General features: G+C 42.9%; 1 protein-coding gene across 1 annotated transcript in view; it reads right to left on the reverse strand.

The window, feature by feature from the left end:
* m1ap (meiosis 1 associated protein) overlaps positions 1–8,176 on the reverse strand; it is a 95,873-nt gene extending 87,697 nt beyond the window's left edge. The window contains exons 1-3 of the mRNA XM_068021613.1: positions 8,099–8,176; positions 5,305–5,751; positions 4,380–4,565 (exon numbers count right to left, since the gene is read on the reverse strand). Coding sequence (XP_067877714.1) covers positions 4,380–4,565; positions 5,305–5,751; positions 8,099–8,176 — 711 coding nt within the window. The remainder of the gene's footprint in view (positions 1–4,379; positions 4,566–5,304; positions 5,752–8,098) is intronic.
* Positions 8,177–17,545: the final 9,369 nt, after the last annotated feature.

Genomic DNA, 17,545 nt, shown 5'->3' on the forward strand with positions numbered 1-17,545 from the left:
GGTACCCCACTAGTCACATCTGCCAACCTGCAATGACCCGTTTATTCCTACTTTCTGTTTTCTGTCCGTTAACCAATTTTCAATCCATTATTCCATGTAGTAACAATGCACACTCGGATCTGACACTGGAGAGCTGTTGCCGATAACTAGTATGAGTGTCCTTCAAAGAACCCATAAAAAGCAGCTTGTGGAAAAAAAAGAAACATGAAGAAACGCTCAGATTTGGTCTGAAATAATTATAAATATATGATATTGATGTTATGAATAACTCTGAAAGTTTAATCTTCTACATAAAGCAGATATACTATAATTTCACAGCACAAACATACTCAAAAATGGAAATGAATTCAAGGATTCAATCTTATCTTCAGTTGAGATGATAGTCATTAATCAATAATCTGAATCTTATAACCGTACTGTCTGGTAATCAATCGCATGCATCATTTATTCTTTATATCTAATCTTAATATATATTAAAAACCTTATATCTGCCTGTAAAACTCTATTTTCATACTGTTGCATTCTGTCGCTTTTTTGCATCCACTATTTCCCATTATAAATTTCTATGCACATATTTAGAATGGCAATGATTTGTAATGCTGTAAACATGTTACAAAGTAATTACACATTTCCTCCATTGGTGGTGGTGTAGTATCAGCCTGTACTGCAGTGAAATGCCTGTGCTACAACCAGCTCTACTTCCTCTGCTTCTCAAATTGAACAAATTGTGCACATCCTAGTCCAAGTTACCTCTGCTCTCTAAGCCTTCTTCCCCTGAAGACTACAGTTGCTCTTGATTTCCCATTAGAAATGCTATGGGAGATCGAATAGTGATACATTAAATTTGCTAGAGGCACGCATTCCATCGAAAAACTTCTTTGAAAATGGGAAATCTCATTACAAACATGTCTACATTTTGCAATTTCATGTAATGCTTGTATGTGGTGCTATGATAGAGGTGTCACAGCTTTCCCACCACATAACAGATAGTAAGAGTTTCTATAAATATTTTAAGAAAGAAAAGAGTTAACAAATTGAGCATTGGTCCTAGTGAAAGGGAGTTTGGGGAATTAATAATGGAAAATAAGGAGATGGCAGATGAATTGAACAGGTATTTTGCAGTAGTCTTCACTATAGAGGATACAAGTAACATCCTAGCAATAGCTGTAAATCAGGAAATGGAAAGGAGGGAGGAACTCAAGAAAACTACAATCACCAGGGAAATGGTACTGAGCAAATTGTTGGAGTTGTGAGCTGACAAGTCCTCGGCGCCTGATGGACTTCATCCTAGGGTCTTAAAAGAAGTGGCTAGTGAAACAGTTGCGGCACTGGTTTTAATTTTCATAGATTCGGGGAAGGTTCCATTAGATTGGAAAATAGCAAGTGTGACTGCTTTATTCAAAAAAGGAGGGAGACAGAAAGCAGGAAACTACAGGCCAGTTAACATCTGTCATAGGGAAAATGTTAGAAGCTATTAATAAAGACATTATCGCAGGGCATTTAGAAAAATTCAAGGTAATCAGGCAGAGTCAACATGGTTTTGTGAAAGGAAAATCAGGTTTAACCAAATAATTGGAGTCATTTGAAGAAGTAATATGTGATGTGGATAAAGGGGAACTGATGAATGCACTTAGATTTCCAGAAGACAATTGATAAGGTGCCACATCAAAGGTTATTGCAGAAAATAAAAGCTCATGGTGCAGGGGGTAACATATTGGCATGGATAGAAGATTGGCTAGCTAATAGAAAACCAACAGTAGGCATAAATGGGTCATTTTTTGGTTGGCAAGATGTAATGATTGCTGTGCCACAGGGATCAGTGATGGGGCTTCAACTTTTTACAATTTATATAAATGACTTTGATGAAGGGACCGAAGGTATGGTTGCTAAATTTGCTGATGACACAAAGATAGGTAAGAAAATAAGTTGTGAAGAGGACATAAGGAGGCTACAAAGGGATATAGATAAGTTAAGTGAGTGGGCAAAGATCTGGCAAATCGAGTATAATGCAGGAAAATGTGAAATTGTCCATTTTGGCAGGAAGAATAAAAAAGAAGCATATTATCTAAATGGTGAAAGATTGCAGAGCTCTGAGATGCAGACGGATCTGGGTGTCCTAGTGCACGATTCACAAAAGGTTAGTATGCAGCTACAGCACATAATTAGGAAAGTTAATAGAATGTTAACATTTATTGGGAGGGGAATTGAATACCAAAGTAAGGAGGTTATGCTTCAGTTGTACAGGGCATTGGTGAGACCACATCTGGAGTACTGTGTACAGTATTGGTCTCCTTATTTAAGGAAGGATGAAAGTGCATTGGAAGCAGTTCAGAGAAGGTTTACTAGACTAATACCTGGAATGGCTTACTGTCTTATGAGGAAAGACTGGACAGGCTAGGCTTGTATCCGCTGGAGTTTAGAAGAGTAAGAGGCGACTTGATTGAAATATATAAAATCCTGAGAGGTCTTGACAGGGTGGATGTGGAAAAGATGTTTCCCCTTGTGGGAGAATCTAGAACTAGGGGTCACTGTTTAAAAATAAGGGGTCGCACATTTAAGTCAGAGATGAGGAGAAATCTTTCCTCTCAGAGGGTCATGAGTCTTTGGAACTCTCTCCCTCAAAAGGTGGTGGAAGCAGAGTCTTTGAATAGTTTTAAAGCAGAGGTAGATAGATTCTTGATAAGCAAGGGGTGAAAGATTATTGGGGGTAGGCAGGAATGTGGAGTTGAGGTTACAATCAGATCAGCCATGATCTTATTGAATGGTGGAGCAGGCTCGAGGGGCCGAGTGGCCTACTCCTGCTCCTAATTGGTATGTTCCTCAGGTTAGTGTCCAAGGCCGAACCATTTTCAGCTGCTTCATCAATGACCTTCCCTCCAACATAAGGCCAGAAGTGGGGATATTCACTGATGATTGCAGTGTTCAGTATCATTAGCAACTCTCAGATACTGAAGCAGTCCATACCTGCACGCAGCAAGGTTTAGACAACATTCAGACTTGGGCTGATAAGTGGCAAGTAACATTCACTCCACACAATGACCATCTCCAATAAGAAAGAATCTAACCACCTCCCCTTGATGTTCAACAGCATTACCATCACTGAATTCCCCATCATCAATATTCTGGCCGGGGCTGGGGGGAGTGGGGTGCGGGGGATTACCACTGACCAGAAACTAAGCTGGACCAGCCAGCCACGTAAATACTGTAGCGACAAGAGCAGATCAGAGGCTGCGAATTCTGCACTGAGGAACTCACCTCCTGACTCCCCAAAGCCTGTCTAGCATTTTTTTAAAATTTATTCATGGGATGTGGGCATCCCTGGTTACGCCAGCATTTATTATCCATCACTAATTGCCCTCGAGAAGGTGGTGGTGAGCTGCCTTCTTGAACTACTGCAGTCCTTGGGGTGCAGGTACACCTACAGTGCTGTTAGGAAGGGAGTTCCAGGATTTTGATCCACTGATTGTGAAGGAACAGCGATATAGTTTCAAGTCAGGATGGTGTGAGGCTAGGGGGGGAACTTGCAGGTGGTGGTGTTCCATCTGCTCGAGGGCAATTAGGGATGGGCAATAAATACTGGCCTAGCCAGCGACGCCCACCTCGCATGAACTTATAACAAAAAGTGGAGTTGAGATCCAGGATCAGCCATGATCTTATTGAATGGTGAAGCAGGTTCAATGGCCGAACGACTTACTCCTGCTCCCATTTCTTGTGTTCTTATGTACCCACGTTGCCAAACTCCAGCAGTTCCACTACAGTCCTGTCAAATTTTCCCTATGTACAGGTAAATGTCATTGTCTTCCCCAATGCTGCTGAATACCAGGGGAAAGAATTTCCATGGGTTTCCCCCAATCTACTGCGATAATCTTGATGTAAGATTGGTGAAATCCCATAGAAACTACATCTTTCAAACAGATCTACCTTTATTTTGTGCTTCTTGTATATCTTTATACACATTCTTGAATACACTTTAATGTGTATTCTCAGCTTTAAAAAAATACTTAGGTAAAGGAACATAAAAGATGACTTACATTTTTCACAGAATATTTGAGAGAGCTGTTCAATCCAATCCCCCAAAAGAACCAGGAAAAGTTCCAGAATACCATTTAATAAAAATGGAATTTGATTCATTCAGTTGTTATAGATCAGTTGCTCAGATCTTATTCCCTAAATGGCATAAACACCCCTACTGTTATAAGGTGACAAATCATCTGACTCACCATGATCCATCCAATGTGAAATTTTACTGGTGACAATATGTGAGGCAAATTTTAAAATGTCAGTTTCTCCTTTTAACAAAATATGCAATTGCAATATTTGAGATGGCAATCAGCTGTAAGGCAATAAAATTATTTCAAGCAAATGTAAATATATTTTACCTCCACTGAGCAGCTATTAAGTGATCCTCCCACTGTCACATGCCTCATGTACTGTTTAAACTGTAAGAGGCCATCCTCCACGGCATGCTTTAAAGAGCCTGGCTTTTCACGTATACAACCCTCTTTTGGCATTGACCTCAGTTCAGCAATACAAGATTGGAGCCTGGGAAAGTTTCCTTTTACTTGCTGCAGCAGAAAAAAACATTACTTATTAAAGTACAACCCAATCCTGTTCATACAGAAATGATTTCAAGTGATTGTCCAGGATAAAGTCTCCATATTTTGTTTGTACATCATTTAGATTTCCTCCTTTTCTTTAGATGTTTCCCCTCCCAGAGAGCGAGCAGGTTGCTAGTGCTGCTCTTAAGATGGTTAAGAGTGGTTTGAAATAACTTGTTTACTCCCCTCCTTGCAAATAAAAGTGAAAAGCAATTCAGTTCCAAAACGTTTGGCAAGTTGAATTTTCAAAATCTTGATTGAATACTGAGCTACATTCACTAAATCAAAAAATTAAATTGCTATTACAGTACAATCATTCTTTTTAGCTGCTCTGAATCCTGCAGAACTGCTACTGCTATGTACTTTTTCTTAATAATGTTTCCCATTCATCTTGGAGAAAAGATTTTAAAAGCTTTCAGTAAATTCCACTTCAAACCCCAACTTTTGCTTGTTTCCTTATCAAAAGAACAGCTAGCTTCTGTGGTTTACATGGATTGCTCTGGCTTCTGACCAACTGGATATTTTAGTTCTATGTAGTGAAATATATCATCGTATGGCTAATAACCTGACACAAACTGCATCATTACTGTTAATGAGCTGGCTTATGAACTTTCAATTCAAGCACAGCTACACATTTCAGAATAACGACATGACAAGTAACTAAATGAGATCCAGCTGTACGCCTGGGTTTGATATTCTTACATACCACAAAAGGAAGAAGACATTCCTGTTGGTTGTGAACAACATAGAGACTGAAGAGAGGCAGGCGAGGTGACCCTCCCAAACTGCAGGCCAAAGCAAAGAAATTTTCCAGGGCTTCGCAGAGATTGGTACAAATGTCTGACCAGAAAGGAGGTGTAACATCCACCACAAGGATTCGGGGTGGTTGCCTTGCAGCGATGGCAGAGTTGGTTTTGTTACTAAAGCTGTTCCTGTTCTCCGATATTGACCTTTCTGAATTCATTGCAATGGCATCTATAGTTCCACCACTCCTACAGCTGAAAAACCACAATACAAGGATGGAAAAATCACACTTTATCAGTTTCTGAATTTTGGTGCTGTGTTCAAATTTTGTTTCACCAAGACTGTTTCTAATGGCACTGTAAAATCTTGCGGGTATCTGTCCTCTTACATTACTTAGGTTTTCCACAGGCTTTAAAAGCCAAACAAAATCAACTGTAAAAAATCAGGGAAAGGAACTGAGCAATAGCAACAACTTGGACTTATATAGTGCCATTAATGCTCTAAAACATCCCAAGGCACTTAACTAGAGCATTATCAAAGAAAATATGACATCGAGACAGATATGGAGATATTAGAATCGTAAGCTTGGTTAAAAAATTTTAAGGAGCATCTTAAAGTAGAAAGAGGTAGAGAGGCAGAAAGATTTAGGAAGGGAATTCCAGAGCTTATGCCCTAGGCAGCTGGAGGCATGTCTGTCTGTGGTTGAGTATTTAAAATTGGGGATACGCTAGAAGTCAGAATTGGAGAAGCGCAGAGACCTTGGAAGATTTTAGGGTTGGATGAGGTTACAGAGAAAGGGAAGGGCGGGTCCAGGAGGGATTTGAAAACAAGAATGAGAATTTAAAAATCGAAGTATTTTTGGACTGGGAGCCGATGTAGATCACCAAACCCATGGTTGATGGGTGAACAGGACTTCATGTGAGTTAGAATACACGCAAAATATTGCATGAGTTCAAATTTACAGACAGTGCATGATGAGAGGCTGGCCTGGAGAGCACATCAAGGTGAGACATTCATGAACCAACTACTTGAACTCAGGAGGTAAATGACTCCATAATGTAATTGCTGGAGTGCTTATGTTTTGTTTAACATGCTCTCAGAAATAGCATGATGGCAAATGACATAGCACATTAACTGATTTGCAATGGGACAGAGGTTGGAGTGCCATAATTGGCTTCAGATCTGAAAATTAATCGAGGGTATCCTCTGATGATTGTTATCTGACAACCCCTCCTGAAAAATTAATAGATGAGAACTGACTATGATACCCTCACAGTTGAGCAGCCAACTGACGCTCATAAGCTGTTTTTATGAATTTACCATAACAAAGAGCCTCACTTGCCAGAAGTGCAAACCGATAAGTTAGATTCACATTTCTTTAAATCTGGTCTTGCTGTTTGAAAAACTCTGTAGCGTAAATTTCCAATTTGCTCTCAAAGAAAGACTTGCATTTCAATAGCGCCTTTCATGCCCTCAGGAAGTCCCAAAGTGTTTTACAACCAGTGAAGTACTTTTGAAGTGTAGTCACTGTCGTACTGTAGGAAATTTAGAGTCAATTTGCACACAGCAATACCCCACAAATAGTAATGATATAAATAATAAGATAATCTGTTTAGTTTAGTTTAGAGATACAGCACTGAAACAGGCCCTTCGGCCCACCGAGTCTGTGCCGACCATCAACCATCCATTTATACTAATCCTACACTAATTCCATGTTCCTACCACATCCCCACCTGTCCCTATATTTCCCTACCACCTACCTATACTAGTGGCAATTTATAATGGCCAATTTACCTACCAACCTGCAAGTCTTTTGGCATGTGGGAGGAAACCGGAGCACCCGGAGAAAACCCACGCAGACACAGGGAGAACTTGCAAACTCCATACAGGCAGTACCCAGAATTGAACCCGGGTCGCTGGAGTTGTGAGGCTGCGGTGCTAACCACTGCGCCACTGTGCCGCCCATACCATGATATTTTCTTACATCCACCTGAGAGGGCAGATAGGGCCTCAGTTTAATGTCTCATTCAAAAGCTAGCACAAAAGTGAAGAAAATTAGGCCAGATGCACAGTCTAGCTGATTGTGGCAGTAAGTCCCTGTGCTATACAGATTAAAAAAGTCTCAGATCAATTCCCAATATCTGCTACGTTAGCTGATCTAAGTAGATGCAATATTATTGGTGGTACATTTTGACATAGTAACCTCAGATTTAGGAAGAGAAAGCCATCCCACTCAGGAGTTCCCACTCCTGGGGGAGCCAGTGTGGGGCAGGGGTGGGTGGGTGGCTGGTGGGGGTGGAATTTTATGCTGTCCCCTGCGACAGTTTGGAAGCGGGGAGAGCATGTAATCAGGTGGGATGGTGGCAGGGTGGGGGTAAGGCCTGCCACCTTCCCGCTTCCACCGGAATTAAGTCCGGGGCAGGAAGGCTAGTGAATGGTCTTTCTGCCTTGCTGTCAATTGAGGCCTTTTAAGTGGGCAATTAATGCACAATTAAGGGCCTTATCCTGCTGCCACCGCAATTAGCCTAGCTGTGGGCGGGCCTGTCGCTACACGGAGAGCACGGCAAGCAAACCAGTGCAGGTTGCTTGCCAGCTCTGGGGGTGAGGGATGCAGGAATCCCTTGTTAAAAGGCACTTTGTACCTGAACGAGGGACACACCATCAGGAAGGGGGGCCTGCTGAGAGCCACTCCCCTGCCCTTGCTCCCGATCCCCCCTGCACCCCCACCCTGTAAAACTCCTCCTGCCCTGACCTACCTGTGGTCGGGGTCCAGCACCACTCATCGGTCTCAGTGGGTGCTCAACCATCAGCAGCCATCGCCTCCGTGGTGGCATTGCTCAATTAAAGAGCAGGTGGCCTCTGATTGGTTGGCAGCTCTGAGGGCGGACTTCTGTCGCCGGCATCCTTGATTCTGTGGGAGACCTGCCGCTTGTCTACTCAAGTGCTTAAGTGACACTTGATTTGGCGGGCCTCCCACGGAAGTTCTTGCTGGTGCTTTTGCCAGAGGTCAAGACCCCCATTGCCCAAATAAAATCCCAGCCCTGGTCACTATTCAGCAACCACTGCAGGAATGTGGCTTTATGTATGTGAGTTAAGGATTGTATTGGGATAGACTTTGGTGCCTTCTGTACCTGAATAACCTGACTATATTCACTGGCTAGGTTTACACATGAATGTAAAAATGAACTGGAAGATAACTTCTATAATTGCTGGAAGGTGGGATTAGAATAGGTGGATCGTTTTTTGGCCGGCACAGACACGATAGGCCAAGTGGCCTTAAACTTTCTATGATTTCTATGACCAGTCACAGAATCATCGAATTGTTACAGCACAGGAGGCCATTTGGCCCATCGTGTCTGTGCTGGCTCTCCGAAAGAGTAACTTACCTAGTGCCACTTCCCTGCCTTCTCCCCATAGTCCTGCACATTCTTCCATTTCAGATAACAATCCAATTCCCGCTTGAATGCCTTGATTGAACCTGTCTCTACTTACACTTAGGTTCCATTCCAGATCCTAACTACTGCTGCGTAAAAACGTTTTTCCTCATGTCACTGTTTCTTTTGCCAATTACCTTATCTGTGCGCTCTTGTTCTTGACCCTTCCACCAATGGGTACAGTTTTCCCCTATCTACTCAGTCCAGGCCCCTCATGATTTTGAACACCTCTATCAAATCTCTGAACCGTCTCTCCAACAAGGAAAACAGTCCCAACTTCTCCAATCTATCCACGTAACTGATGTTCCTCATCCCTGGAACCATTCTCATGAATCTTTTCTGCACTCTAATGTCTTCACATCTTTCCTAAGTCACCAGGAAACCTTAACGCTAAAAGGAGTCTACACCTAGAAGGGAGTAAAACATTGATGGAAAAATGAGCTTTAATGCAAAACGAATACATTTCATTCCATTCTGTTTTAAAAATTCCATTTAAAACTTGTGGGATCTAGAATTGTTGATCCCCGTTTTCAGGGGCATAACCAACTATACACAGACAGTTGTCGCGCGAGTAGGGAGCCCGAAGGCCAGCTCTAACTTGAGCTTCAGAATTGGGTCGACACTAGCTGCAGGTAGGCGCTGTAAAAAAAGAATGGAGCGCAGGCTGGTAATCGCCTTCAGGATTGCTGCAAAGACAGGAGTTCCCCAACTCCACATTAAGCTGCAAAAAAAATTTACTTAGTTTATTAGTGGGAGGCTGTATTCATGACAGGAAAATCTGAGCAGAGCAGCCCAGATGTAGGGAGCCCAATTTGACAGAGGAATCCTAAAACAGGTGTTGAGCCCCATATCAACATATGCAATGGGGTTAACACGTGTTCTAAGCAGCCATCAAGGATGCCTAAAACGTCACCCGACTCAATATTTTAAATTTGAGGTGTTCGTGGGCCCAGGTTATCACCTGCAAAATTGATACTTTCACCCCTGCAGCTTGTCCACAAAATGAATGCAATGAGGACCAATTTCAACGCTATCAATCCTATTAACTTCCATCTTTTAAAAAAAATGGGACTCAGAAAATTCCTTAAGATTTCCCTCAGAAATAATTAAAGAAAACGGTGTCCACCCCCGCTGCACAGCAGGCATGCTATTACAGAGAGGAGAGAAATCTATCCTGAAGTTGTTTGCTGAATCTAACATTCCAGTCAATGATATTTCACAGGAAATCACATGAAATCCATCAACTGTCCAACTCACTTCAGACATGAAAATTACCAGCTGCAGCTTGGCCAACAGCAGCCTCAGTTTGCACTTTTTTTTTAGCTTAGATACAACAGTCCATGGAAATGTGTACATTAACATAAATATCAAATCAAAAGAGAAAAATATCAAGAACAATCCTTATCTTACATAGTAACAACATCCAAAATCATGACAAAACAAAGCACAACTAAGATACTGACAGTAAAACAGGTCCTCAACAGTTTGAACTGATTTGTATTTCTTTACAATTCAGCAGGGTCATAACAATTTAATTGTTTTGGATCTTTTCTTTGATTTCACTTGGAGGAGTATCTGGCAAAAAACCAAGAACTTACAGGGTAAAGGCCATAATATAAAAGATGATCATGATCTAGAAGCAATGATGTAAATGTTCTCCATGATAATTCATCTTTTATTAACCCATATTCTTGAGTCAGATTATTGTATTGTAGCACGACATTAAGTCATGAGGACGGATCTAGAGAAAATCAGGAAGAGTACAAAATCAATGGAAATAGTCTGTTGGAAACATCAACAGAGAATGATCCAGGGGTTTTAGTGGAAATAACGCCTGCAGGATTTACCACATGAGGGATTAAGCACACATCCTAGGTAGTGATAATTGGTTTCTACAACGCACCAGCATTTCCCAACCTTGAGCACTTCATACAGTTCTGGGCACCATAGCGCATGGGAAATATCTGACCTTGGAATAAGTACAAAGAAGGGAACTAAGTTGATAAGTAGGATTGGACACATGATATGACTATTAATATTTAGAATGCTTATGTTGAAGTAAGGTAGCTGAAAGTTATTGTCTTTTTAATTTGCTCTTAGGATGTAGGCAACACTGACAAGGCAGTATTTATTGTCCATCCTAGTTGCCCTGGGTGTAAAAAGAGAATGGATAAACTGGAGTCAATAGAGATATCCACTATTTTGTTGTTAAATTATCAAATTTTGTTGAAAAAATGTGAATAAAAGTTATGATCTATGTGAAATAATGTATCAAGCAAGCAGTGCCAAGAAGAAACTGTTATAAATTCAAGCAAGTATGCATAACTGTGTGGCAAACAAAGCTATGAAGACTATAAGATAAAATTGTACCACAGCAACTTGATCTTGTCTCGCCATGAGTAACACCATAGGAGATCGATTAGTAACTTAATTTTTAAAAAGCACTTAAAACAAAAGATCTGAGCAGTATTATTTTACAGGTAGTTAGCCAAATGAGTAGTGGAGATGACTAACAAACAACTTACATTTTTAAAACATGCATCACATGCAGACAGATGTCTCAAGAGTACTTTGCAAAGTATAGAAAAATAGCATTGAGCAGAACAGAAATGTAATATAATGAAACATAATGGAAAGCTAAGGGCTAAAAATTTGTTTGTTCAGTTTTTTTGATACAGGGGTTGTGATTTGCGACCTGTCTGCATTAGAGGAAGTGCAACGAAGGTTCACCAGACTGATCCCTGGGATGGCGGGATTGTCCTATGAGGAGAGATTGAGGAGACTGGGCCTATATTCTCTAGAGTTCAGAAGAACGAGAGGTGATCTCATTGAGGCACAGAAAATTCTTACAGGACGCGACAGGGAAGGTGCAGGAAGGATGTTTCCCCTGGGAGGGTCTAGAACCAGGGCACACAGTCTCAGAATAAGAGGTAGGCCATTTAGGACTGAGATGAGGATGAATTTCTTCACTCAGAGGGTGGTGAATCTTTGAAATTCTCTACTCCAGAGGGCTGTGCCGACTCATTGAGTATATTCAAGATAGATCGATAGATTTCTAGATATTAAAGATATCAAGGGATATGGGGATAGTGTGGGAAAATGGCATTGAGGTAGATCAGCCATGATCTGTTGACAAGTGGAGCAGGTTGGAGGGGCAGAATGGACTACTCCTGCTGCTACTTCCTATGTTCCATTGTGGGGGGTTCATAAACTTGGTGCTCCTTCCTCATTTACCCGATAGTATCGTGGGGCTGAGTGGGTTCCTGGCTGCTGGCTAAAGGCTTGCTACCTGACCTGAACCTGACGGGACCTGAAGACATGTCGGGTTCGGGTCGGGTCGCACTTCCGGTCCAGCATTCGGGTTCGGGTCGGGTAGGACCGGATTGGACATGCACTATCACCACCTCAGGCAAGTGACTCTAATGTTAATTTACTTTTTGGACTTTAAAGGTGGTTTTATAACAGTTATTTTAAGCATGTGCAGGTAAGGAACAAAGTGAAAAATGGAAGATAAGTTAACTGATGGTTGGGTCGGGTTGGGCATGGGAAAAAGTGGAAGGACTTGGGCCAGGTCAGGTCTCATTTGCAGACCCGAACAGGCCTTTACTGCTGGCATCCTCCACGCTGCTGGCTGCCTTTGCGTGCAGCGGGGACCAAACAATATTGTGCTGAGTAATGTGGTGCAGTCAGTCCTCTTAAAGGCAGGCTGTCCCTCTTAAAGGGAGACTGCACTGTACAATATTGCTGGAATTTAAAATATGGGAAATGGAACACCAGGGCAGACAGAGGATTCCAGAGTGATGGATACGTCATTGGAGACATTAGTAGTTGGCGACCAGTAGGCCCTCGAGGACTCTCAGAAGGTACTGGGGGTAATCTAGTTATAAATTTTCTTAATATGTGTTTTAAAGTTAAAGTTTGCTGTTTGTTATAGTCACAGAATAGCAGGGCTTGCAGGTGTGTATTAGATTTCAGATGGGGCATCTGAACATCCTGCAGACAACGAAAATGAATTCAATATTCCAATAAGCGTTCACGCTCAATACAGTTGCATCAATCCTATGATCTGAACTTAGCAGGGGGCTCATTTGGAGAGATTGAAGAAGTTGACATAGAAAACTATCATTTGGTCCAGATCACATGAGAATGTTAATGTTGCATCCCTGGGTTATGCTTTTGTTCCAACAGTTATGTGAGTCAAGCCCCATAAAACTGTGTTGCTCAAACTATTTGAGGGAGTAACTGATAAGGACATAAATAAGGGTAGGAATAGGCCCTTTGAACCTGCTTGACTATTAATTCAGGTCATGGCTAATCTTCTATCTCAACCTCACCTTCCTGCATTATCCCTATATCCCTTAATACCAAATCTATCAATCTCTGTCTTGAATATACTCAACAACAGAGCATCCACAGCTCTCTGGAGTAGAGAATTCAAAAGACTTGCTGAATAATTCACTGAACAAAAAATATGCACAGCAAGCCCATAACAGTGGCCCTCCTATATCTGGAAGCTTCCCCCATACTAATAGCTAGAATTTACATGAGGCTCGAGCACATCTATCAATATATATTTTTACACAGACACAAAATGAAGACAGGTGAGTTTAGACTAAAATCATATCAATAAACACCAGGCAATTCTGAAAATTGTAATTTTGTATATTAATTTACACTTTTGTTCGTTCTTTCCCCTCTGACAGAAAACGCTGACTTTTGCTGGGTGTAGATCTAAAAGCACCTGCAGCCCCCAGTATAGAATCACAGAAGGTCGCCATTCAGCCCATCATGACTGTGCCAGCTCTTTAAAAGATTGATCTAATTAATCCCAACTCTCACTCTTTTCCCATAGCCCATCAAATTTTTGCCTTTTTAAGTCTTCAATCCAGTTACCCTTTGAAAGTTACTATTGAATGTGCTTCCATCACATTTTCAGGGAATGCATTCCAGATCACAAAAAATTCAGTGTAAAAATATTCCCCCATTTCCCTTCTTTCTTTTTGCCAATTACCCTAAATCTGCATCCTCTGGTTACAAATCCCCTTCCAGCGGAAATAGTTTCTCTCTATTAAATCAATCAAAACCCTTTATAATTTTGAACACCTCTATTACATCTCCCCTTAACTTCCTCTGCTTGAAGGTAGACAAACCCAGCTTCTCCAGTCTTTCTATGAAACAAAAGTCCCTCGTCCTTAGCACCATTCTCGTAAATCTCCTGTGCCCTCTCCACATCCTTCTTAAAATGCGGTGCCCTGAATTGGACACAATATTCCAGTTGAGGCCAAACTAGTGACTTATAAAGGATTAGCATAACTTACTTGCTTTTTGTACGCTATTCCTCTATTTATAAAGCCAGTATTTCCAAAAGTGGCCATCCATTTGAGAATCTGGACATTGAGTGTCAGCAAGCTGTGCAATGATCAAGGGGAAACACAGCAAGATCCTATCTTTACCCTGTGTTTACACCCATGCATTTATACGCATGGTGGAGTTACTAAACAGCAATCAAAAAGCAGGATAATCTGACTGATTTTCTCCTTTCCAGAACCATGGGTGTTGTAGCCAACTCCAGCAGACTAGCCACCTACCACCAAGGACAAGAACAGCAAATTCAGACCAGACACGGTTTGTCCACGGTAGCTATTGGTCTATTTTGCACAGGGAGATATCTACATCACAAAAAATAGCACAATGATGACCCATTTTATCAGATGCCTATTGTTCATATAAAAATATATTATAAAGAACAAGAACCTTAGTTTATCATACTTATGAATGAATTCTTATATCAAATTAACAATGACATCTATCATCAGAAATAGTATTTTTCAGACTATTTATCTGAATCACCATCAGCTGCTGGAAATTGCAGCTTTCTGGTCAAAGAAAGCTTCCCAATTTTTTTTTCCAAGAGGCACCAAACACATGCCTGCACACAACAACACCATTCCTGGACGGTCAACTCTGCAACAGCAACAAAAATAAGAAAGGCGAGAATTTACGAGAAACATAAGGACTTTCTGAGATTTTCTTTTGAATTGGGTTCTGAAAGTAAAAACAAGAATCTCCTTCAGAATTGCCTGACTGCACATCTATAATTAAAATGGTCCAATGGCGCTTCCGATAATCTATTTTCATCACCTTGTCCCTCGCCTCCAGAACAGACAACAGGCATCAAACCATTTTCCCGCTTCTTTTTAACTTGGCGCCTACAGGGCGGTGGCGATGCGCGCGCACAGCCGGGGTCGCGAGGGAGCGACGTTTAGAGGGCGGCACGTGCCACTTTTGACAGTTACTGGCGCGTTCCATCCACCTCTTCCCTTCCTCCCCCACCATCCTCCCACCCATCCCCAACTCCTCACCCGCCTCTCCTCCCCCACCCATTCCCAACTCTTCCCCCACTCGTCACCCTCCTCCCCACCCATCCCCAATAGCTTCCCCTAACCCTCACTCCTCCCTTACTCCCGCACCCAACCCCTCACCCTGTTCCCCACACCTCCTCTACCCATTTCCACCTCCCTCCTCCTACCCATCCCCGACTTCCTTCCCACCCATCTCCCATTCAATCAGCTCCTCCTGCATCTCCTACCCCATCTCTTTTCTTTCCCACCCATCTCATCTCTCATTCACTCCTCCCCACCCATCAACCACCCTTCCCCCTCCTCCACACATGCCCCAACCATCCTCCACCCCTTCCTTTCATCCCTCCTTCCCCACCCATCACCCACTCATTTGCTCCTCCATCCATCCTCCACCCTCTCCTATCTCTCTCCCACTACGATCCCCATTCCTACCCCTCCCCTCCTCCCTGCCCCTCACCTCCTCCCTACCCCTCCCCCACACATGCCCCACCCATACTCCACACCGGCCTCCTTCCACCTCCCTCTCCACGCTCCCCCTCGTTCCCACTCCACCCAACTTCTTCCCTACCCCTCTCCATTATGTCCCAGCCTTGCCCTTCCTCCCTCCTCCTGCACACATCCCTCACCCCTCCCCTTCCACCTGTGCCCCACCCATCCCCCTTCCACTCTTTCCCACCCCTCCCATCTTACTTTCTCCCACACCCATCCTCCACTCCTTCCCCACCCATCCCCCAATCATGGGCCACGTTAACACTGGCGACCATAGACAACTGGGTGACAACAGCACCATTCCCGCTCCAACTGCCTCTTATGCCAAGCAGGGTGTCATGGATGAAGATGTATTTGAGATCGGGACGGAGATGGAGGGAGATTTATGATCAATGTTTGCAAGATCCACTAGCCAAGGGGCATCGCAGGAGGAATGAACGCTTGCAGGATCCACCGCTAACACTGCCACTCGAGAGGCTGGGAATGCTGGATAAAGCGTACTGGAGGAGTAGGGAGGGGTGTTCCTGAGTCTTCCCTCCTTCCTTCACAGAATAGGGCAGAACCTGCCCCCGGCGGACCCTGCCCCTTATGTTATTTAAAATTTGTGTCTTTGATTTTCAAGAGTCCTCTATCCTGGCCTTGAGCGCCAAGTGGGTCTTACAACTGGGTTTTGACAGGGCTTCACTGCCTTAATTTTGTTTTTGGCCCTGTCTGGTCGTGTATGACTCTACTGCCACAGAACTATCCCAAAATTTTTGTGCTAGCAGGGTTCTAGCGCGCTCCTGTTGAAGTTTCAGCAGGAAACCAGTGAAATGGCCATTCATTTTCAGCGACAACTAGCCTTTATCGAACAAATTTAACATAGGAAAACATCTCAACGCACTTCAAAAAGACGTAATCGGACAAAACAGAACTGCGAGTCGAAGGACATATTATGAGGTAACCAAAAGCTGGATCAAAGGGGTGGGTTTTAACGAGGATCTTAAAGGAGGTGTCAATATGGATGCACTAATTCTATCTTAGAGTCATTGAGTCATGGAGTCGTAGAACATAGAAACAGGCCCTTCGGTTCACCACGTCCATGCCGACCATAATGCCTGTCTATACTAATCACACCTGCCTGCATTAATTCCATATCCCCCTATGCCTTGCTCATTCAAGTACCTGACCAGATGCCTCTTAAATGTTGCTACTGTTCCTGCCACCACCACCACCTCAGGCAGCTCATTCCAGATTCCCACTATTCTTTGTGTGAAAAATTTACCCCTTTGATCCCCTTTAAACCTCCTCCCTCTCACCTTAAATCTATGCCCTCTAGTTTTAGTCACCCCGACCATGGGAAACAGACTCTGGCTATCTACCCTATCTATGCCTCTCATAATTTTATATTCCTCTATCATGTCCCCTCTCAGCCTCCTTCGCTCCAGGGAAAACAGACCCAGCCTATCCAATCTCTATAACTCAAGCCCTCCAAACCAGGTAACATCTTTGTGAATCTTTTCTGCACCCTCTCTAGCTTAATCACATCTTTCCTGTCGTGCGGCGACCAGAACGGCACACAGTACTCAAAATGCAGCCTAACCAACGTTATGTACAACTGTAACATGACGTCCCAACTCTTGTACTCAATGCCTCGGCCGATGAAGGCAAGCATGCCATACGCCTTCTTCATCACCTTGTCTACCATGTTGCCACTTTCAGAGAACTATGTACTTGCACCCCAAGGTCTCTCTGCTCAACACGCCCCAGGGCCCTGCCATTCACTGTATATGTCCTGCCCTGGTTTAACTTCCCAAAATGCATCACTTCACACTTGTCTGCGTTAAGTTCCATTTGCCACTCTCTTGCCCACTTTCCCAGTTGATCAATATCCAGTTGTAACCTTAGACAACCTTCTTCACTGTCCACTATACCACCA

Source organism: Heterodontus francisci, chromosome 1 (genome assembly GCF_036365525.1).
Source record: "Heterodontus francisci isolate sHetFra1 chromosome 1, sHetFra1.hap1, whole genome shotgun sequence".
Classification (NCBI taxonomy): domain Eukaryota; kingdom Metazoa; phylum Chordata; class Chondrichthyes; order Heterodontiformes; family Heterodontidae; genus Heterodontus; species Heterodontus francisci.